At 32.4% G+C, this 22,548-nt stretch overlaps 3 protein-coding genes across 5 annotated transcripts; all 3 read right to left on the reverse strand.

The window, feature by feature from the left end:
• Positions 1–25: 25 nt before the first annotated feature.
• On the reverse strand, positions 26–5,750 carry LOC114194058 (uncharacterized). Its single transcript, XM_028084102.2, has 9 exons — positions 5,398–5,750; positions 5,001–5,072; positions 4,262–4,351; positions 4,003–4,045; positions 1,998–2,104; positions 1,395–1,490; positions 764–954; positions 595–664; positions 26–394 (listed from the first exon to the last, which is right to left on the reverse strand). The coding sequence occupies exons 1-9, from the start codon at positions 5,554–5,556 to the stop codon at positions 284–286; spliced, it is 939 nt and encodes a 312-aa protein (XP_027939903.1). The 5' UTR covers positions 5,557–5,750; the 3' UTR covers positions 26–283.
• Positions 5,751–7,572: 1,822 nt separating this feature from the next.
• Positions 7,573–9,234, reverse strand: LOC114193714 (cytochrome b561 and DOMON domain-containing protein At3g25290-like). The gene is made up of 3 exons (XM_028083614.2): positions 8,480–9,234; positions 8,131–8,388; positions 7,573–8,046 (listed from the first exon to the last, which is right to left on the reverse strand). The coding sequence occupies exons 1-3, from the start codon at positions 9,191–9,193 to the stop codon at positions 7,732–7,734; spliced, it is 1,287 nt and encodes a 428-aa protein (XP_027939415.1). The 5' UTR covers positions 9,194–9,234; the 3' UTR covers positions 7,573–7,731.
• A 5,177-nt stretch (positions 9,235–14,411) lies between these two features.
• LOC114194703 (uncharacterized) lies at positions 14,412–20,898 on the reverse strand. Of its 3 annotated transcripts, XR_003606419.2 has the most exons (11): positions 20,623–20,898; positions 19,190–19,566; positions 18,860–19,104; positions 17,795–17,879; positions 17,515–17,700; positions 17,268–17,435; positions 16,962–17,180; positions 15,336–15,507; positions 15,083–15,254; positions 14,638–14,985; positions 14,412–14,542 (listed from the first exon to the last, which is right to left on the reverse strand). XR_003606419.2 is itself a non-coding variant. In XM_028085073.2 (10 exons), exons 2-10 carry the CDS (start codon positions 19,556–19,558, stop codon positions 14,892–14,894), a joined length of 1,710 nt encoding a protein of 569 aa, XP_027940874.1. In that variant the 5' UTR covers positions 19,559–19,566; positions 20,623–20,898; the 3' UTR covers positions 14,412–14,891. The 3 variants fall into 3 exon arrangements, 2 of the variants coding, with proteins under 2 accessions (XP_027940874.1, XP_027940875.1); XM_028085073.2 differs by having other exon boundaries at positions 14,412–14,985; XM_028085074.2 differs by having other exon boundaries at positions 14,412–14,985; positions 20,618–20,857.
• Between the last annotated feature and the right edge of the window lie 1,650 nt (positions 20,899–22,548).

Genomic DNA, 22,548 nt, shown 5'->3' on the forward strand with positions numbered 1-22,548 from the left:
ATATAAATAAAAAGTAAGTTCAAGGAGAGAATAAGCAAATATTATGTTATTAAAAAGGATGTGATGTGACTATATAATTTGTCCATGTCCTTGCCCTCGTGATCTACCCATGTAATTGTCAGATTAGATGCTGACCTGTTTACATCAAGCGGAAAAGGTAGATCCTTCCCTACCAATTTTCATTCTTAGTACATGCTCATCTGAAAATGCCATTTAATCTTCGCTCACAGCAAGTTAGAAAATTTCAGAATGACAGTGAAGAAAAAAGTCAAGGTCTTTGTTCTCACGACACCATCATATGATCAAATCCTCCTCCACCTTGAAGTGCAGGAACTCGATTGACTCCGATGTTGTGAAGCAACTGCTGTAACCACCGCCTTGCTGTTGGGTCCTCCTGCATGCATGAAACAAAACCAATATAAAATACAACAAATCTAAAATTATGAATCATAATCTCTTCATAAGGACGAGAAAAACTCTTCATAAGAAGAAAGCAAGCTTTACTTTTTAAATATCATCCTTTTAATCTTCAATTTACTAAATCAAATCACTCCAATCATGTTGATTACGTAAAACTTTTCTACTATCACTTACACGAAGGCAACTACTGAATGTAGCGTCTCTTAACATGTCTGGGAGACAGGTTCTTAAAGCCTCGCAAGCACTGTTTTGAAATGACCAAAGCTTTATTAGAAACTTGAGGAGAGAACGTAAAGGGGCAAGGCAGGAGGAGCACTTAGAAAACTGGAGTATTATTTAAAACCTCTGGTTATCTGACAGACGAAGATAGCAACGAATAATATGCTTCAAAAGACGGCATGACGGTTGCTCAACAAGAGTTGCCACCATGTTTCCCAAAACTCGACCTACTGCATAAAACCGCTCTGCTGTAGTGCAAATATATTTTAAACCAATTTCGTCCAACAGAATTTTTTGGACTATAAAGGTTGCAACCTGCAGTAAGGGAGCTTTCATTATACACAAATTTTCCTGTATACAACTGTTTGAAAGGCGCAGGAGAGGATCACGAGATAGGGGAAAAAGCAAACATGTGACTTAGCATTTACTGAACACCATCAAGTAAAATACAAGGGTGAAAATCTCGAGTATCAAGAACGGAATTTCAACCCGTGTACTTCAAATACTGGATACATTTTGATACAACCAAATATGTCAAGAAGAGTATCAACATCCCCGTGACAACCAAGAATAAAGGGCCTATAGTTCGCTTCATATGTAGCACGGTATTGGAACAGACTTCACAGGCTCACGTGTTTATCACAGAACCAAATAGCTCACAAAAATGAATAAGGAAAAAGAAATCAGTTTCAATTCATCCAAACAAAATATTTTGGCAGACCACACTGGTTAAAAACAAGATCAGTAAACTTAACCGTTTTTGACAATTCACTTCCCATTTCCATACTGCGCAAGCACAGCGGAATAATCTCTGTTGAAAGAAGAAAACTTATAACTTCTGTATCATCAACCTGATGAAATATCAAAAGAAAGGAAATCAAACACATGACAAAAGAGTATAAATGTACATGTAGCAAGCAACAAAAGCAATATTTTCTTCTCACTAGAGAAAAAAAAATCAACAATAATGAGAAGGCCTTAGAAAATTTTATTATCAGAAAGTAGTGATAAACTCATCCTAACAAGTTGGTTTGTATGTTGACAGGAAAGTTAACACAAATAACTGAAAATAGACATGAACATTATAAGACCAAAACAACTAACTATTTGTGGCAACTAAACTATATACACGTCTAGCTGTTTGTCACAGATTTACAATAATCAATAATTAGTTAATACTGTTTTCCAGAGAAGGCAATAGTTGAGCTTATTGCAGTTTATACTTTTTTAAGGCAGGGTTTTTTGTGACAATACTTTTACTGATTGCAATTGTTTTCTTTTCAGCATGAATGTTGTGTAAATTCTTCAAATATAGCGTATCCAACAACAGAATCAACAAGGAGGTAGTACGGCAGTACCTTTACCAAGGCACCAATGACTCCTAGACTGGTAAGCCTCAAATACTCAAATGGCCGGGACTTACTTGTTGTATTAAGGAAGGGATACAGATAAAGAGGTATATGAGCTGCAGATGAGACAAGGTAAAGTGTAAAGAGTGAACAAATTAATATAATTTTTCTTTAAGTGTTAATTTTAATGGGCAAAAACCCTGCTGAATTAGATATGATGTCAATGCAATCTCTTTATATATAAATTAACAAAAAACAAAATCCTACACCATGTCTTTCAATTCAGCCCAAAAGTTTCTGTAGATAGATTTATTTGACAGTATATTGGCAGTAAAACAAGGATGACTGACTACTAAGAGCAAGTGGTATGACCTATAAACTGCGTGACAGAGAAGCTTCATTTTCTAACAAGAAAAAGTAAAAGTCTTATTATTACAAGATAGGCAATATTAAGAGAGAGCAAGTTGCATTTAAAATTTAACCACATGATTCTGTTTTATACCGAATTTTTTAGAATATATATTGTCTAACCATCATTCAAAAAACTTTATTGTTTAACAATATTTGATGAAATTTTAATTGTTTAGTAATTGGTTGTTTTCAAATATCCTATGACAGTTTTAAATAAAAAAAGAAGGATTTTAATTAGAGAAAAAGAAGAAGGCAAAATATGACTAGGAGATGATAAGATATCATCAATCATTTAGCATTTTTTGAACATATACTGTACGAAAGGAAAAGGTCTGGGAATGACATTAATACGAAACGAAAGCCTTATTATTCTATCTGGTGAAGTCATCTACATGCTAGGTACTTTGCAATTACAAATAGCCCTAATGACTCTTTCTGTTTTAGTCAACACATATATACCAAAGGTGTATCTTCAAAGGCAGTAGAGGAGAGTTCGTTGGAGGATTTACTGCTTATCTGGGCATCAAGTCTTCTATTTACGCTGAGCTGATGGCTGCCATTGTTGCAATAGAGATTTCAAAAGCTAACAATTACAGATGTGTCTGGCTTGAATTGAGACTCCTCTTTGGTTTGTCACGCTTTCCAAAATTTTGGTATTGTTCCATAGAGGTTGAAAGCATGCTAGTAGAAGGCTCTTAACATCTGCAAAGATATGGATTTTAAAGTCTCTCATATCTTTCATGAGGGTAACAGATGTGTTGATGGTTTTGCTAACATTGGTACTGTTAATAGATTGTATTTTCTTTGGTTTTATTCTTTACCTTCCAGTGTTCACTCTTACTTTTGTAGAAATCGTTTAAGCCTCTGGAAGTTTAGACTTTGCTAGCTATTTGGGGGCTGTTTATTCTTTGCATAGAGTTTAGTTTGGTCCCCTCACGCTCCTTGTATCCTTTTCTTTTTCTTTCTTGTATTAGATTTTTCATGTGGTAGCACGTGGTTAGTGAAAATTTAAGATGTCAACATGGTTGGGATAGTGATGTTTCACATGATTTTAAATCATAAGCAAGGACTTTCCGCTGAGCCTTAATTAATCCTATCCCTATAAGAAAGTTTTTAGTCCCATCTCTAGGAATCCTCACTCTAGCAGCCACTTCATCGTACATGTCTTGTCTTCTCAAACCTAGATGTGAGAACTTCACCTTTCTTATCTATTTGGGTGATATAGGTAACATCAAGTGCAGCAATGATTGAGCTCATGAACTTGGATTCTAACCCTCCTCCCATGCTCTGTTCCATCTGGTTCTAGACTCGAGTACTCTTTCCTATTCTATGTATTACTCAACAAGCATAAATTAAAACTCAACCAGCGGACAGCATCCCCCTTGGTACTTGGCCAAAAAACTCTTATTTTGGGTTCAAACCAGCTCACATTAAAAAACTCCTTAAGATAACTTTCATAAAAAGAATCAACCTCATACTAAAAAATAAGGTAAAATCAAAACATATCACTTGTTCCATCACTAACAAATAATGCTATAATGATTATCAGAAAAGCAGACAGAAGTTCCCAGTCCTTCAGACGAATTAAAATATATATCATTACCATTGAGGAATTGCATCCTTGTATCCAGGTGAGACGCCACACACTGTAAGAAATCCATTGGGGTAAAAGAGATGCGTTGGTGAGAATGCTTTGAAGAAAAGGAGAAAAATACCAGACAGAGTATATTATATGTGACTGGACATATCTTCAAATCAATTACTTTTCAGAGCTAAGAAAAATATTTGGGGCTTATTAAAAGCGTCTATCTGTTGAAGTTGAAATATAAAATTTGATAAGACACGATCATCTCAATTCTTACCTGAAGAAGGGCGAGAGCATTGCAGACTCGGTTTGATTGTGCTGGAGTAAGGTTTGGCGGTGAAATAACAGGGTATATTGAAACTATTTCCTGGGAGAAAATAAGAGTATAAAAAAATAACATAAATCCTAGTTAGTGGCGAGAACATTTTGATGTAACTTTGTTTAATAATGTTTTTTAAATCAATTTTACACTACTCAACAGTCAATAAATCAACCAAAATATGTTATTAGCTTCAATCAAAATTGAGAATAAAGATTTATATAATTCACATTCTAAAAGCATATTTGTTTAACTTCACAGTTTTCATATAATAACGACCCTTAACACATAATATTAACAAATCAATCTCAATAAAAAATAAATCCCAAGATGAACAGTACGAAACAAATTTTAGAAAGCAGAAAACTATTCCAAAATACTCGTTAGTCATGATGATTCAATGCTATCAAATAACAGTTATACTACGAAAAGGCGTTTTTGGTTCTCTCCGTGTCAGGCAATTTGTGAAGCGAGGTCCTCTAGGACTGTGCCACAAGCAACAGAGGCATGTTATGTAATGGAATTTTGACCGTCCGCCATTTACATCCTTGTTCTTAAAACTCCAAAATTACTCGCAATAAGGTCTAACAAACTCCATTGGTATAAAATATAAAAATACATAAAAGAATAAAGCAAAGCAAAAGAAAGCCAAGTGATAAGGAATACGTAGTGCTAATGCAAGTCACTCTGAGCATACCTGCAAAAGCGCTGCCATAGTACCAAAAGAATTCCACAGTAATGGAGCAAGATCCTGAAATAACTCTCTCTTCTAATATATATACACAGAAGAAAAAAATGACAAAAAAAAAAAATCATCAGTTAAACCGTACAAGTCCTGAAACGACGTCACATGAACACATGCATGAGATAGAGATAGAGATAGAGACAGATAACTACAATATAATCTGTACATTATCCATGCTTAGTATACGAACATAGCGGAAAATCACGTTTAGAATCAGAGAAAACAAAATCCCTAACGAGAGGTTTCATTTTCTGACACGTGGAAATGGAGCGCGGCGTTTGGAGTGGTTGGAACAGTTTCAGTGATAAGACAGATGAAATTGAAAGAGGAAAAATCGATAGAGCATAACCTTGGAGAGTTCATGGAGTGCGTTTTCTCGGAGATCAGGGTTGCTGAGTTCGAGGACGAGATGTTCCACAGACGCCATTCTGCGATCCTTCGTTGCAGAGACAGAAGAAGCTCCAAAGGACGCACCACTCATTGAGATTGATTGTGGCAAATTCGCCATTGACTAACTCTGTGAGTGTGTGTGCAAGCAATGTTCTGATATTCTGTGTGCGAATGTTGCGAGTGCGACGTTTTCTTCCTCTGATGCCAACTTCCTTGTTATTTATGCGCGTATGCGAAGCAATGGTGCGTAATGGAAGGAGGCAGAGACACATGTTTTGCATGCTAGCGAATGCTAACGCCTGTTTCTCTTGCTCCGTGCGTGCCCCTCTCGAATACACTTCCAAATAACACTCTCTCTTTTTTTCTTTATCATTTTTATTTAACTAAAATATATTTGTGCCAACAAAATTGGACTTCAGTTTTAATTTGTGCAGAAAAAGTTCAATACGTTTTTAATTTTTACCTTTAATAACACTACGTGTTTCTAATTTTTGAAAAAAAAATAATATTGTCTATTGAGAATATAAACAGTTTGATTATTTTAACCTTTAAACTTCTTTTACATAATAACAATTTTATTATACATGACCAATTTTTATTGAATACTTTTAGAAAAAGTTCAATACGCTTTTAATTTCTGCCTTTAATGACAATAAATGCTTCTAATTTTTGAAAGAAAAAAAAAACTAATATTGTCTATTAAGAATATAAACTGTTTGATTGTATTAACCTTTGAACTTCTTTTACATAATAAAAATTAACAATTTTATTATACATGATAACATTATCCTATGTATGGGTAATTACAGAAAATGAAAAGCCTACAAATATAATAGTTACATACTATATCATTTTGAATAACCGGGAACATAGTACGTAACATAGTTACTTCCAAAAATATCATCTGTTTTTTATAACAATAATTATGAAACTGTGGATGTAAATGGAAGGAAATTATACATCATGTTTTTGCACTAATAATAGTATGAAATTACTTTAAAACAGTAGTAAAAAAACATTTTGACACTGTTTTAACTAAAATTATTGTATTATTAATACAATTTTTTAAAAATTAACTGTTAATATTTCAAATATGTCCGTAATTTATTATTTACACGCTTTTTAATTATTGCAGCATAAAGTATGGATGGTTGAGAATTCATGAGTATAAATAATATATTGTGTAAAATAAAAAAAAAAGTTAGACAAAGACAACGGTCATAAATACGTTATCTTAAATATTTAAATTGGAGAAATGGTTTTAAACTTTTTGAGAGTTTAAGTTCAAGTCAAACTCTGACCAGATCAAGTCAAAGTTGATATATAGAGACCGAGTCGAGTTAGTTTAACCTAAAGGTCAAGTTGAGTTTATCTGAATTGAAGATCAAGTCAAGTTTGCCTGAGTTGAAAGTTAAGTCGAGTGAGTTGGATAGAAAAATTGAACTAAGATGGCTTAGACCAAAGGTCGAGCCGAGACATGTTGAAGAATTGAGACAAGTCATGTCGGGTTAAAAGACGAATTGAGCTAGTCTAGACCCAATGACGAGTCGGGCCAACTTGAGTCAAAGAATAAATGAGTCAGCCTAGCCTAGACCAAAGGATGAGTTAAATTAGTCCTGATCGAAGGTTGAGTCAAGTCAAATTGGATCAAAAGATGGAGTCGATCGACCTAAGTCGAAAGATGAGTTAAACATGTCTATGCCAAAGGTCAATTGAGTTGATCCGAAACAAAAGGTAAAGTTAAATCATTCCAAATGAAGATTTGACCTTTTTAATCCAGATTAACTCAGCTTGACTCTCCCTTCTTCCAAGACCGACTCATTTCGACTTACTTTCACTTTAACACTAACTTGTTTTAAGAAAAAAATTTGGGAATTAAAACTTTTTGAAACTTCTCGTTTAATATACCAATAAAATAGAAACTTATTTAAGAATAAATTGAAAATGGTTAATGAATCTGAGAGTCTTAAATCCTCCGAAAATACCACTAATTGCAAACTTAATTTTCTCCTCAAGTGAGACATTTCACTCCTTCATCTTGCATTGTTGCGTTTTTTCTTTTTCAGGAAAAAGAAGGGAAAACTTTTTTATTAGCTCTTCTCTGTTAAATACAATAAAGGATCAACCTTGAATGTCAGAAATGGATATTGTACCTTGTCATTTCAATTTAAATAAAAAAGAATCAAATATCTCAAAAAAACACACAAAAAAATAATAGACATATTAGTTGAGGCAACATATTGAACATCATGTAACGGTGATGCATAGATAGAGATCGATAAATGGCAAGATACTAGGCAAACATATTCTGTTTTGGTGGCTGCTGGTCCTGACTATTTTTGGTCTCGTTCTTCTGCTTCTGCTGCTGCTTCAACATGAAGAAGTGAATCCACGTGTAAACCTCCAAACCAAAAGCGACGGCACCCAGAAAAGCAAGATCTGCAACGTACCCCCACTTCCATGCGTCACCTCCTTCCAATATCCGAATTCCTTTGAATATGTTTATGAATATGATAGCCAACAACCCATAGCCAAGAAAATGATGGTACATGTTCCAATACTTCCTGTAATCATCCGTCAACTTTGGCTTCAACCGAAAAGCCAGCATCTGAAAAAATCAATTAACCAAACTTCTCTCACCACATTCAACTCATATCAAAAACAGTGCGTATGCAATGAGAATATATATTACCTGGATTGTGCTAAAGGTGAATATGAGAATGCCATAGGTTCGATGATCGCGGAAGGTGTAGTATCTCGAAGAATGGCCGAGGCTCAGTCCAATAGCCCATCCGGTGGTGCCAACCAGAAAACCAGTTAATTGGAAACCAATGTGCAGGTTAAACCACAGTGGATCGCATTTGAAAGGAAACACCCGAAAGTACCTTGCAATTATAATTCCAATCGGCAACAGTGTTCCCCATCCTATGATGTTTAGGACTCCATGTATCTAAATTTCAAACACAACCAACCATAATAACGTTGTTGTAATTACGTGTTGAATCTTAGGTTTTAGAGGAAAAAAAAAAAACAGTTCTCACCGATCTGAGATAACTCCGGTACTGTCCGGTGCCACGGCCGTTGTGAGTCAAGTCGATGACCTCGGTGCTGTCGACGTTGCGGAGAGTTTTGGGGTGTCCGAGGGGATGCCACCCTTCAATATCATAGCCAACTTGCCACACATGGTTCAGCTTCGTAACGTTATAGGCTTCAGAAGAAAGGTTCAATCTCACATACATCATGGTGTGCAAGTTGTCCCCGTCGTGCTCAACCGACATATTCGACACAATTCCGATTTCCGATGGCAGAAGATTGCACCCGTTTCTGATCTCTTTCGTGATGTTGTACGTGTTCACACGCCACTTTTCATCGGAGCGTTTAACGGCTATGATGGCTTTGGTCCCAACCATCTCCGGTCTTCTTCCAGGGTTCACACCCCACCCTATCCACCCCTGTGCAGTATTCAGCGCCGTACCGAACAAGACATCAACAACGGTGGAGTTTTCCGAACCGTTGCCGTGGAGTTTCCATGCAAACTCAGCCCCCAGAGTGCGCAATCTCTTGCAGTCTGAGATGTTCTTTTGTTCTGCAACTTTGAGGAATGCTTCGCTGCAGGGTTGAGCGTTTGCACCCAGGGTAAGGGGGAGAAGGGTCAGTGTCAAGATGGTTAATGGCAATAGGGGTGAAGAGGGCATGTTTTGTTGTTGGGTTTTCATCTTTTTTTTTTTTTTATGGTGGGAGAATGTGAGGCACATATATAAAGAGCTTAAGATTTGGTCTCTTTCTTACTGCTATGGCATATCTTGTTACGACTTGCGTGGAGTCTTTTCTGGTCTTTTTAGTCTTTCGAAGGATCAGCCAGTACTGTGGCATACTTCCCAAAGAGGATAAGAATTTAGAACCTTCAAACTCACTTTTTCACGTCTCGAGTGCGTCTTTCTTTACTCCCACCATCTATTCCTTCAGAAATTCTGTGCTTAATTTAACAAAACGGTATAGTTCAACTTTTTTACCTATGTACGGATCAATTAAACTGTGCTGATCCAACTTAATTAGTACTCTGACATTTATAATTGTCAGAAGCGACTAAATCGACCAAAGATGAGACAATTTTATAATATATAAGTGAAGTGCAAATCTCACATTCCAAGTCGATTTTGTGGGGTTGAGTTACGTTTTAAAAACACATTTCTAACATAGTATCAGAGTCGTTGTTTAAAAAAAAAAGTCAATTCTAACAAGATTTCTTGAACATTCTGTTCCACCCGCTATCGGGCCGCTAACGGATCACCTATTAATTTTTAGTCTCACGCATTAGATGTATATACCTGGGCGTGAGGGAGTGTGTTAGAAGTCTCACGTCGACTAGAGATAAGACAATTTTATAATATATAAATGAGGTATAAACCTCACCTTACAAACCGATTTGGTGGGATTGAGTTAGACTTAAAACTCACTTCTAAAAATAATATAAAATAATTAGGTTAACTTCATTACAACATTCAATATGTCTTTGTTCGGACACTCGTTATGATTTGAAAAGAATGGTTTGTCAAGATTATCAAGAAAAACTTTGTGAAACTATGTTATCCTTCTTGTTATTCTTAGAAATGTTTAAAAACTTTAAATTTTAAAGCTGACAATCGAATACGATTAATATAGTGAGTAATCATCTCTTCTTGTCTGTATACTATCTCATTTTTGTCTACATACTATATCAACAGATTCGGTAACGGAACAATTGATATGAAATTTCATAACAATTCGAATGGTGTAGATCCTCTCCTTGAAGTGCACATAGATATCATAGACTTGCCTATAATTGTGTAGACAAAGTTGACATAACTTGGGTGACCTTTAATTAAAGCGAGTGTGCAGTAAGATACTAAAAGCCATGTAATATCCAGAAGCTCGACAACTCGTGTATTGTGCAACAACATCACTTTAAAAAAAGGATAAATAAAATTTAATACCATTTGGAAATTGGAACATATTGTGCTTACATGATCTGTAGGAAATTCTCTTCGATCACTTTCTGCTTTTTTAGGTAAATTCTCCGGAGTTATGACACTCCAGTTGTTGTTTTCTTGCTTTCTTACTTTATGACTCAGTCACTCACATTTTGTTTCATGCTTCCGTGGAAAGTTTGCGTTGCGATGCACAAAAAAAGCAACCTATTTATTTGTCTCTTTGAGCACTTATCATCATCCACCATTTTTTTCATCAAGTTCTCTATATATAACAATCACCTTTCAATCTTTCTACAGTTAACTAAAACTTTAAAATATTAATATTTTAATTTTTCAATTTGATTTATCTCAATTTATTTTATATTTTAAAATAGAATGCTTTTTTTTATTAGTGTTAGATAGGTGTAGAGTAAAGAATGTGTTATTTATATATCATCACCCTAACTAATTATAAAAAGACGGCTAATATGTAAATAAAATGTAGCACGAGCATGATTACAATTAAAAAAACTAATGTGCAAAATTGGGAGAGTTATAATAAACATACTTTTATGATAAGATTTGTTCTTGGATGTGTAAATACTTTTATGGTGTAGCCTTTATTTCTTGATTTATGTAAATACTTTTGTATTAACTTGCATTTAAATGAAATATAATCTACAAGAAATTCGAAGGTCAGAACAACTTGATCATGTTCAAAGGTCTTCAGTTATGAAGGGAAGGTTATAAAGGATGTGTTTAGGAAAACATTACTGTTAACATAATCCAAGATTTTTCCAACACACCCATATTATGTATACTTGCTTCTTTACTTTTCAATTTCGGTGCCTTGTTTGCTCTTGTCAAAAGTTATTCTGAACCTTGTTCGATCTTGGAAAGAAAAGCATGGCATAATTCTTTGCCCAATCTGACAAGTCTCCAGAACCAGCTTATAACCACATATACTTTCTAAGTCAAAATCAAAATTTCATTTTTTTTTCTTTTTAGTTAAACTTAAATTTCAATTCTAATAAAAAAATTATTATTTTTGTATTAAATGTATACTATCAAATATTGATCTTTGAATATGAAATGTAGTTTTTATCTTAATTATACTCTTGGCCTAAAAAAGTTATTATGCAGTGACTTTGGAAATATAAAGTGTGAGAATATGAATAATCATCTTCTATGAGAAAATAAACTTACATTTTAAAAAATATACAATTTAGTAATTTATTTTCTTAGCCTATCAAAGATGATGAATATTACGGAGTGTTATTTTTCTATGATATTCTTAGTAATTTATTTGTAGTTTGACATATTAATAGAGGTTTATTTATTTATTTTCTTTATCAAATATATTATCAGTAGTGAAAATAATCTCCTATAATTCATCATCTTATAAAAAAACCTATGACAACTTTTAATCAAAATTATTTATCATACATTATATCTTTTATTTATTATTTTTTTTTATCCTAATTTTTATTATCTTGGTCCGTAGTGCGTTTTTTTAGCGAACCTATAAGTTGACCTGCTGGACCAAATTCACATTATCATTCTGAGGACGTGTTCTTTTGGGAAGATTCATTATTGAAAGGTGATAGATAGCGATGATTGGAGAGATTTTTCATGTTCATTTGAACTAAATGAAGAGGAATGGAACACGTTGATTTGTGAGATATGTCACCATATTACATCTCACTACCAAGACAAGATTTGAGAGTGAACTTTAACAATTTACCAATATGCCCTAATTATTATATTACATGCACTTCCTTCCTTTTCCACCATTTTTTGTCATCGGAGAGGCACGAAGATAGCAGCGCGGAATTTGAACTAGTTTATTGAACCAACCAATTGTGTTTTTAAGAAGTGAATGGAACGGATACATTTTAGTTGGATCCAATTTCAATTTCAAAAGCTTTTGTTACATTTATCCGGTTCTACTTTGTACCCGATTCCAAATTCATGAATTTTTCTTCTTTATTCAGTTCTATTTTGTCTTGTACTCGATTTCATCAACTTCAAATAATTAATTTTTGAAATCAATTATATTGTAATATTTATTTTACTCAAATAATAAATATTATTATTACAAATGTTTAACTTTTTTCTTCAATAAAGAAGAAAAAAATTAAAGTAATTAATTTCTCAAATCAATTATATTAATTTTATTGAAATAATACATATTAATTATAATTTTTTTCATCATAAAAAAAATTAAAATTAGTTACAACTTATCTAAATATAATTTTATATTACTTTTAGTATCAAAGACAATTTGATAATCTTACTTTATTATTTATTAAACTTTATTTTTTATTAGTTATATCAATCAAATCGTTCACCTCAAATCAACTCTATTATCAACTACAAATTTTTTTAAAAGAACAGTATAAACTTCACTCTCAAATCCACCCAAATCAATCTTCTCCTCATCTCTCAAATCATTTTCTTCAAAAAAACACACCCTTAAAATATGTTAAATTAAACGTTAAATATGATTTTTATCTCCATATAATTATAAAAAATTATGTTTTATTTTTAACCTAAATTATAAAATATTTAGTCTGACATCTTAAGAAAGAAACAAATAGCATATGGAGCATTTTATGTGTAATAAATAGAGTTTGACATCATGTTTTTAGTTAGAAAGGATATTTTACACAATTTTCATAGAGTAGAGAAATAAAATATTTCATAATTTAACTTAAAAGCAAAACGTAATTTTTGTATACTAATTTGAAGATGTAAATCATGTAATTATAATATTTAGAAATAAAAGGTTTAACTAATGACATAAACCAAATTGATATAGATAGCACCAAAACAAAACTAGAAGAAGCGGGTCATAGTTTGTATCTGCTAGAGTCTCCATCAATATCTTTTTGAAGCAATCGAGAAGCCCATGTAAACTTGAAAACGAAGAAAAGAATGGTCTTTTTTTAAATGAGAAATATTACATTTATCTGACAAAAATATTCCGGAAGGTCCTTTATGTTTGTAAATGATGTTATGTTTACAAAAGAATAATTCTCTAAATAAGGACTACTTATAATTCAAATCAACTTAAGAGTTTTTTTTTCTTACCTTGAATTATGTACTCATAACTAAACGTAGAAGACCGAAAACTATATACTTAATTAAAAAAATGACTACAAAGAATTCTATAATTACGTTGGAAAAAACTACATATAAACATTTGTAAACTTCCTTAAAAATCCATTAGATAACCCTTTCAAGCGTTCAACAAGACAAATCCGAAAATATCAAATCCGGAAGGTTTTTCATAATATATTTTGAAATATATATTTTAAAACACATTTCCAAATATAAAAATACCTTCCAAAATATATTTTTTTAAATATATTCTAAATTATACGATCTAAAGATATTATCAAATCCAGAAATACACAGCACATTCAGGATTATATAATCAGAAAAATATTTTCAAATGCTTAAAATACACATTTCAAAATGTATTTTTTAATGCATTCCGTAATACACTTTTCAGATCTGAAAATACTTTTTAGATTACACAATTCGGAATTCATTAAAAAGAAAAAGCTGCAAGAAAAAAACCGCCAAATTTTCGGCAGCTATTTATCTCTATTCAAATCACCATCATGCCAATTATAAATAAAATATCAAAACAGCACACTTTAGAATAATGTACCATTGGATCAAGATCCTCTAGGGTTACGAAACAACCGCATTCCTTGTGGCTTGTATTTTATATCTGTCTATTACAACAGAATCCGAAGTAAACTGAAATATACTAAGCCAACGTATATCCATTGTCTAATGGCAAAGAAATTCAACTCTGTATGAAATCTAATCACACCTATAACAAGAACATATGCATATCATGCTCAAGATAAAAAAATATCTCACTTTTTTCAGCACATAAGCATACACGACGCATGTCCATGTTCAAAATCTTTTCCTGTTAAGGTTTTTCAAGGAAATGAAATTGTTTGAATGTGAATTGTCTCAATAAGGAGAGAAAAAAAAGTCAGGCTTCAGCAAATAAATCAGTTTTCAATTTTTTTCATGCATACCTTCGAACACTTGATAGGCACAAGAAGAAGAAAAGTTTGGTGTTCCAAAATAAATCATCCTCACAGGCTATATGAATCTTTCTTACAATACCTACGAGTGACACAATAATCCACACTACAGTCCAAAACAAAATCTGCCCAATAACAAAATGCAACTAAACAAATAATGTTTACAAAATTCCTTACCCGAATAGAGAAGAAAAAAACCTCTCGTCAATAGAGTTTTGCCATGCGTCACTAACAAGGGAAAATTATCATATGCTGTGAATTGAAATAGAAGACGATAGGGTTTGGCATCAATTGGTTCTCCTTGTGAGAGAAGTAGCTACTGAAGCTCGTCACTACAGTTTTTGCGAGCTTCCCAGATGAAACAAGTGTTAGTCAACCATTCAGCACACAATGTGTATCAGGTTGTGGTGCACAAAGAAACTGATTTGAACTCAGCCTTGCTGTTCATAAATTTGCATATAAGCTTCTGACAGCGCAACCAAATGAGGAAGTGTTTCGGAGACATGCAAATCCTGCATCTCATACCTAAAGAAACAAGATCTTAGTCCTCATATGTGTTGTACATCCATAAATCTGTTCAAATTTATAGAGATTTTTTATATTATCGAGAAATAGAACTTACCATAGTTCTTCTGATTTGCGTTGTACAAATACCCTATACAAACCCTCACCAGGTTTGCCATCATGAACAACATTAGCAATTAAATCATATTTAGATCGCAATTTCTCATTTTCTTTTGGTGTTGGCAAGGGAATGTAATCCTTCAACTCCAGGTTCTTCACAGGAAAGTTTACTGAAGCACGTATACGGTGAAGTTAGAATATGCGGGTGTTAACTTGAACAAAGTACAGCACATTGAGACATAAATTCATACCTAATGTGGGATTCTTTTCCACAAAAAAATTATTCTTAGTAAACCTCCGCATGTGAAGAATCATATACTTAGGCAATCTGGTAACACGATATTTCATCCTTGCTATATGAGGACGGACCACCTCTGTGATAGTTTCACCATCAAACTTCTTCAGAATGTTAAAGAGTGGAACCTAAAAATCAAGCCTTATTAGCAGACAATTAGGGAAAAAAAAGACAGATAGAGCTTCAAAATAAAAAGCTTAACATAAAAACCAAAACTCAAGTTAACAAGTGCAAATGTGGAATTGCATATTGAACTAATTATCCTTGATTTAAAGGGAACTCTACATTTTTCCTTTAAAGCTTTACATCATACCACCTGGACTATACTACAACGTTAGGGGGTATACAAAATTATTACAGGTGTTCATTGTACACAAAAGATATCACTGGTTCGGGGGGAGGAGAGTCATCAACCCAGTGGTATTTGCAGATATTTTGAAATGAATGCATCAACTTACCCTATAAGAAGATGGGAATTTCAACTACAAAATACAAACGGGTGCACTGGTGGTTCAAATTAGATACATTAGTGTACAGAAAAGGTATTCAAAATTTGTCTCCCCAGTCCTTTTTAGTGTTTACGAAAATTCTTGTGAGTTTTTCCACAAGGAGAATGACTATAGTATTTGTATATAGGCTTTAAAGATGAGTTGTAAACTAAAGGGAAGTTGAAAGCTTGAGACAAGAATCAGAACAAGTGCAGAGCAGATCAACCGAACAGGGTCCTCTCATGGCAAGGGATTTTATTGGAACTGGGACAAAATACAATTACGAGCATGTTCACTAATGGGAGTGTAATGGGGAATCTGAATTACATTAAAAGAAACAAAGAATACAATTCTTACAAACATTTCACACGACAAATAAGATAAATCATTTTTTACTGACTATAACAAAATGTGTTGAAAAAATTAAAAAAGAGCATTTATTACACTAGAGTCATGGTTTTAATTCCATAAAAATGTGTGGATCATGCTGCTCATATGATTATTCTACACACTCCCCCACAAAAGTCATGGACAGTATTAAGTTTGCATAGTTTGGATGCAAACGGAACTTGAAGATTATTCCTTGTATCATAGACCACAAAGAGTCATTGGTCAAGTTCAGATGTTTTCTTTGAACTACGAATTTTCCTCTATCCAATTATTTTGTCAAGATCAATGCAAGTAGTGAGTAATGCTGAAAACATGAGGAAAATAAGCATTGTCAATGCATAATTTGGATTATTGTTTCAAGTCTTCTAAATTAAAACATTCATTATGTGAAACAAAATGTAAGTGCCCATAGGTGAGATAGTAAAGAGCATATTGGCAGCCAAGATGCAGTCCACAGCACATAACTAATTACTTAGCTCTTAAATAATGGTTTATAAGTTACAATAAGTTACCAACATTGATGTTCAAACATCCTTCCGTACATTAATATCCTCAATTTTCTTATTTTTACAAGTCTCTTGGATATAACAGTCACAGACAAATAACAAGATTTAAACTTCCAATCAGATCCCTTGAGGTAGATTATACCATTATCAAATATAACATCTCATGCAACAAGGACAACAACATTAATGGAGTAGTACCTGTGGTATTATATTTTTTTCCATCACATCCTTGAAAAGAGGAGGTGGTGGCAAGTCCAACCCCAACATTAGAAATGGCATTTTTGAAGTTTCTTTGACAAATGCATATCGCTCATTTACCCCATCCAAAAGTTTCTCAGCATTGTTCTGGTCTTCATTGTTTTCTTTCTTATCAATGGTACCTTTGTTAGGAATCTCTTTCACAACCTCAAGCTCACCCTGCAAACACAGTAAAAACAACATACAACTTGTGGATAGCTGCAGCCAGTAACAGCATGTCAACCAAAAGAGAGGACAAAAAAGAACCTGAAAACACTCATAGATTATGCTGGTATTCTTTTTTGATGTCTTAAGATCTGCATGTAGAGTATTAAGCAACCATGACATGAACTCAACTGGGTCAGATTGTGCACCTATCCGAAACCTTTTCTTGCTGGCTTTCATCACTGCTTGTAGAAACTCATGTGGGCTGACCTGTTGGTATGCATGTTGATAGACATGTCACTACCAAATTATAATAATATAGCATACAATGAATTTATAAGAAACAAACCTGTCCTTTAAAGTTCCGTGCATGCCATATTTTCCTAGTGAGTTCACCAAATCGATGAACAAGTGGAGATTTACAGTGTTGATAATTTTCAGGGATGAGGAAAAAATTCCTCAAGGGGGTAACTCTCATTAAGGATTGAATTGTTACATTCACAAAATCAGTCTCCTTGATATTATTAAGTCCCACCTGAAAAGACATAGTATAATATATAAATGTAGGCCATAAAACACCTAGCAACCTTTCTATAATATTTTCATTTTTATATGCATGAAAAATATACCATTCCAGGAAGGTAACTAGAACCATCAAGTGCCCTAGACCACTGCTTATTTTTGTCAAGTTGTTCAACTTCTTTTCCAGTGAATCTGCATATAGAGAACAGTATGAATGCCCGTAGACCATGCATTTTAATAGACAATGGAGACCATTTAAAGAATTCAAGGTAATGAAAACATAAGATAGCACAAAATCATATACGATAAGTGATGACAACTTTATTATGGGTGAATAAATATTTCCATGTCATTTTTAATTAGATAAAAATTGAAGTTTGATCTTTTATGGTGACAGCAAGTCGCTGATAAACATCATACAAGCAATTTGGCACATCCACAGGCAGAAAATGGAAGATAAATTATGACAACAGGCAAATCATGAAGATGCTAAGAAGAAAACAGAATTTATTGAGAAAAAAAAAAAACTCATGACACATAATACAAAGCCCAAACCAATTGCTTATAAAACAAAAGCCCTTCTTTAATTAGTTATTATGAAGAGAAAGATGTTAACATCGGTGACATAAACAAGGGTAAAGTAATTATTCCACATGCACCATATAAAACAACTATTTTTTAATTTTGGTACATAGAAGGGATTCCAAGGTAGGCCTGAACAGCAGAGGAAAACCCCTACCGACCAGTTAAGTTAGATGTTTGTCCAGGGATTTTCTAGTTAAGGGCTTGCCATTGGCCCTACCATAGAGTGGATGGGGATACGTATAAAACCAGTGAGATCCAATCTCATATCTATTCACAAAGTGTCCAAGCTAAGGATTAAATCTTAGAACCTCACAAACTGTGTTGGCAGATGACAACTTCAACCACAATCCTCAATGTTAATAATTGACTTTAATTTTGAGCTACCAGAGTGAATAAAAATCAATTTTCTAGGGGAACAAATGGTAAATAAATACTCTAACCAGCTAACAACAGGTGACACACATTGTACAAAAGATCAAAATATCAACAACATAGTCACCGCTGACAGCTGATGACCATAGAAACAGAATGATATTGCTAAAATGTTTTCTGCAGCAGGCACAGCCAAATAAAAGAATTAGACTAACCTTGGATTTAAGACATGCCGAATGTCATCTAATGAAGGATCATTAATTTCATAACCATCAGGAAGACAGTAGACTTTTTCAGTACGGAGATTGATATAAACATGGTGTCCTGCTTCCAGACTATGTGTATATGCATGAGACTTCTTCCCTCTCCCTTGGTAATACTTCCCGCAAACCAAACATGCATACACATTTAAATTCGATAGGGAGACAGAACAGAATTTTTCAAAGTCAAAATCCAAAACCTGTGTGCATAAATGTCATAAAAAATCAGATATGCATGAAAACCAGTAAAAGTACTGCCAACAATGGACAAGGTAAGTCAAATACCTGTCTATTAACCGTATCGAGATAAGGACAGTCCTTCCGAACCTCAACCTGGCGACTGTTTCTTCCACTAAATAATTGTTCTTGTGAATCATCTTCTTCATCACTACCATCAGCCTCTCCATATCTATGCCCATTGTGCTGCGACCTATCATTCCTACTCTCATTAACAGAACCCCTTTCCCTTCGAACATATTCTTCCTCCTCATCAATGTCAGCATAATTATTAGCTAACCCAGAAAGTGGATTCGCAATGGAGACGGGAGGAGGAGATGGAGAGGAATTCTCATCCAGCTTCTGCCTTTTCGATTCATTATCAAGCCCTTCATCCTCTACTTTACGATCAACTTCCCTTTCCCTTTTTGACGTCATGTTCTCTCCTAAAGCAGTATGAAATCAATACCAGAAAAAAACTTAGTTAAAGGGTAAATTTAGGACGTTAACCTTCCAATCGCCAACAAATATAAAAACTAGTAGAAAGAAAAAAATCACACAGATGGACAGCAAGACAATATAATGGTAATTTTATCTTTTATCTAACGAGAGGGCCCAAATAGAACAGCGAAAGAAGCTAAAAATGCTGAGGCTACAACTACACGAATAGTATCAGTATCAAATATCACGCCTAACTTGTACAACTAGGGTCTGTACCTCTCACTGCCCCAATTCTATCAAAAAATGACTAGATATTCTCTCTCTATCTCCTGTTTCATTTATAGGCAACATGCCTTATTTCTATAACCAATGAACCTAACTAAGTAATGGGTAGCTATCTGCATTTGTTTAACGAACAAGTAATAGAGTAATCATTTGGATTGTTCCAAAACTGATGAAACGTGGTCAAACAATGCGTAAATTGTTTCTGCCCCCATGCCAATTATAAATAAAAATCCAACACAGAACACTGTTTAAAACAATGTACCATTGGAGCACGATCCTCTAGAGTTACAAAACAAGTGCACTCCTTCTGGCTTATATCTATATACATTATCACAGAATCCAAATTAAACACTAAAAAATACATCAAACCAGGGTATATTCAAAGAAATTTAACTCTGTATGAAACCTAATTACACATATAACAAGAACATATCCATATCCTGCACGAGAAAAAAAAAAATATCACTCTTTTCAGCACATAAGCATACACGAAGCATGTCCGTGTTCAAATTCTTCTCCTGTTAAGGTCTTGCAAGAAAATGAAATTGTCGGAATGTGAATTGTCTCAATAAGGAGAGAAAAAAAAATCAGGCTTCAGCAAACAAATCAGTTTTCAATTTCTATCTCGAACACTTGATACGCACAAGAAAAAAAAAAGTAAGGTATTCCAAAATAAATCGTCGCCACAGGCTCTACGACTAAATCTTACAATTCAAAACAAAATCTGCACAATAACAAAATGCAACTTAACAAATAATGTTAATGAAATACCTTACCCGAATAAAGAAGAGAAAAACCTCTTGACAGTAAGCGTCAGAGACAAGGGGAAATTAGCATATGCTGTGAATTGAACAAAAGGACGAAAGGTTCTGAGACCAATGGGTTATCCTTGTGAGAGATGATGTTTGTTGCTGAATGCAAGCTTCCCAAATGAAAGAGTTTTAGGAAGACCCTAGAACAAGTGTTAGTGAAAACTGAGAAAGGGTCGCTTTGATGTAAGATAATCTGAGAATAATGCATTTTAAGGTTCCTGGGAGGTTATTTAAGGGTTAAAATTATTTTAAGGTCAAATCAATTATCAGAATTCAAAAAAATACATCAATCTAGTATTTGTCTACTGAATTTACTGTCATTCATCTTATAATTTGCCATCTGAACAAAATTTAACCCCTCTTTTATACACATGATTTCTTACAATTTTGACTTTTATATTTTGCTATTATTTTTTATGTACATTTTATTTAATTTTCTAACTTAATTGATTTTGCTTTTATTAACATTATTATTTATAAAACATTTATCCATTATAAAATTATAAAAAATAAGAAAAATTAATTTAGTTTTATAACTATTTGCTCATGAACATATTTTTTTTATAATTTTAATAATTATAATATTCAAATAACAAATATTGAATGGGTCAAAATAATATACTTAAATTTTATATATTTAATCCTTGTGACTCATATAACAAAAATATATATAATTTAGTATTGAAATCTTGAAATCTCTTAATATAATTTTTGTTAAAAAAATTATAGTTTTAAGTTGTATTTGATATAGAACTCATTTTAAATAAGCTTTTTTAATTTAATTTTTTTATTGAGATATTCCCATATTTGAGAAAGTTTTATTATAATAAGTTTCAAAGAATTAATATGAAACTTCTTCTCATGTATAATTCCAAATAATTAATATTAAATTTTTCCTACAATTCTTTGCATCTTAAGGAATGAAAGGTTCCTCTAATTCAACAATTGAATCTATCAGAATCATTACTATCATGCTTGAAAATATGTGAATTATAATTTCAAATAATTAATTAATAATTAATATGAAACTTCCCCCTATAATTCTTTAAATATTAAGAAAGAGTTCCCCTAAATTCAACTATTGATTCTATTGAATCATTAACATTATACTTAAAAACAAATAAAAATGTAAATTTGTATTAATAATTTATCAAAATTTAATTAAGAATCGAAAAACGTAACTACAAGAAAAGTATAATAATTAAGTTACATCTAAAAAGTAGTTAAGCAAAAACATACAATAAACAACTTTTATTTTTTCGTATTCATATGAAAATAAATATTAAAAAAATCATAAGATGAATTAAATATTAAATATCAAACTATTATTTTGTTATAAAAAAGTTATCTTTTTTACCAATAAAAAAAATGGATGACAAATGAAAGTGGAGAGATTGACTTTGTATATAAGTTTCTACTTATTTTTTAAAACGAAAAAAAAAACAAAACAATATATCTAAGTATAGTACATAAATACAATATGCAAAAAATTTAAAATAAGAAAAAATAAAAAATATTTCAATAAATTTAATTAAATTTTATTATATTTAATTTTATATTTTATTATTTAATAATATTAAATATTATATTTTATAAAAAATAAAAAATTAAACTAAAAAAAAATTAAAAGAAATTAATTAAAATTTTAAATTTTTTTAAGGGACCATGACCCTTAAATAAGATCCGCCGATAATAATATCGTTTACTTTTTATCTTTTATCTATAACATCATATTAAAATTATATTTATTTTATTCATATTTGTTATTTCAATTTTGTTCTTAATTATTATTTTAAAATTTAATTATTTTATAAATTTACTTTATCTTTTAATATTTATTTTTAAAATATTTTTTATGTACATATTTCATTTTTTTAATTTTATATTTAA

The sequence above is a fragment of the Vigna unguiculata genome, chromosome 8 (assembly GCF_037176805.1).
Source record: "Vigna unguiculata cultivar grain cowpea cultivar isolate G323 ecotype 2 chromosome 8, ASM3717680v1, whole genome shotgun sequence".
Classification (NCBI taxonomy): domain Eukaryota; kingdom Viridiplantae; phylum Streptophyta; class Magnoliopsida; order Fabales; family Fabaceae; genus Vigna; species Vigna unguiculata.

Bases quoted from the DNA above. Each gene is read 5' to 3' on its own strand.
- LOC114194058 (XM_028084102.2), bottom strand. From the start codon at position 5,556: ATGGCGAATTTGCCACAATCAATCTCAATGAGTGGTGCGTCCTTTGGA. The intron at 4,046-4,261 runs GTAAGAATTGAG...GATTTCTTACAG, and splicing joins ATGCTCTCGCCCTTCTTCAG to TGTGTGGCGTCTCACCTGGA. The intron at 665-763 runs GTTTTAAATAAT...ATTTCAAAACAG, and splicing joins CGTCTGTCAGATAACCAGAG to TGCTTGCGAGGCTTTAAGAA.
- LOC114193714 (XM_028083614.2), bottom strand. From the start codon at position 9,193: ATGTGCCTCACATTCTCCCACCATAAAAAAAAAAAAAAGATGAAAACC. The intron at 8,389-8,479 runs GTGAGAACTGTT...TTTGAAATTTAG, and splicing joins ACCGGAGTTATCTCAGATCG to ATACATGGAGTCCTAAACAT. The intron at 8,047-8,130 runs GTAATATATATT...TGATTTTTTCAG, and splicing joins TCACCTTTAGCACAATCCAG to ATGCTGGCTTTTCGGTTGAA.
- LOC114194703 (XM_028085073.2), bottom strand. From the start codon at position 19,558: ATGACGTCAAAAAGGGAAAGGGAAGTTGATCGTAAAGTAGAGGATGAA. The intron at 19,105-19,189 runs GTATTTGACTTA...TTATGCACACAG, and splicing joins TCGATACGGTTAATAGACAG to GTTTTGGATTTTGACTTTGA. The intron at 14,986-15,082 runs GTAAGTTCTATT...TTGTTTCTTTAG, and splicing joins CGCAAATCAGAAGAACTATG to GTATGAGATGCAGGATTTGC.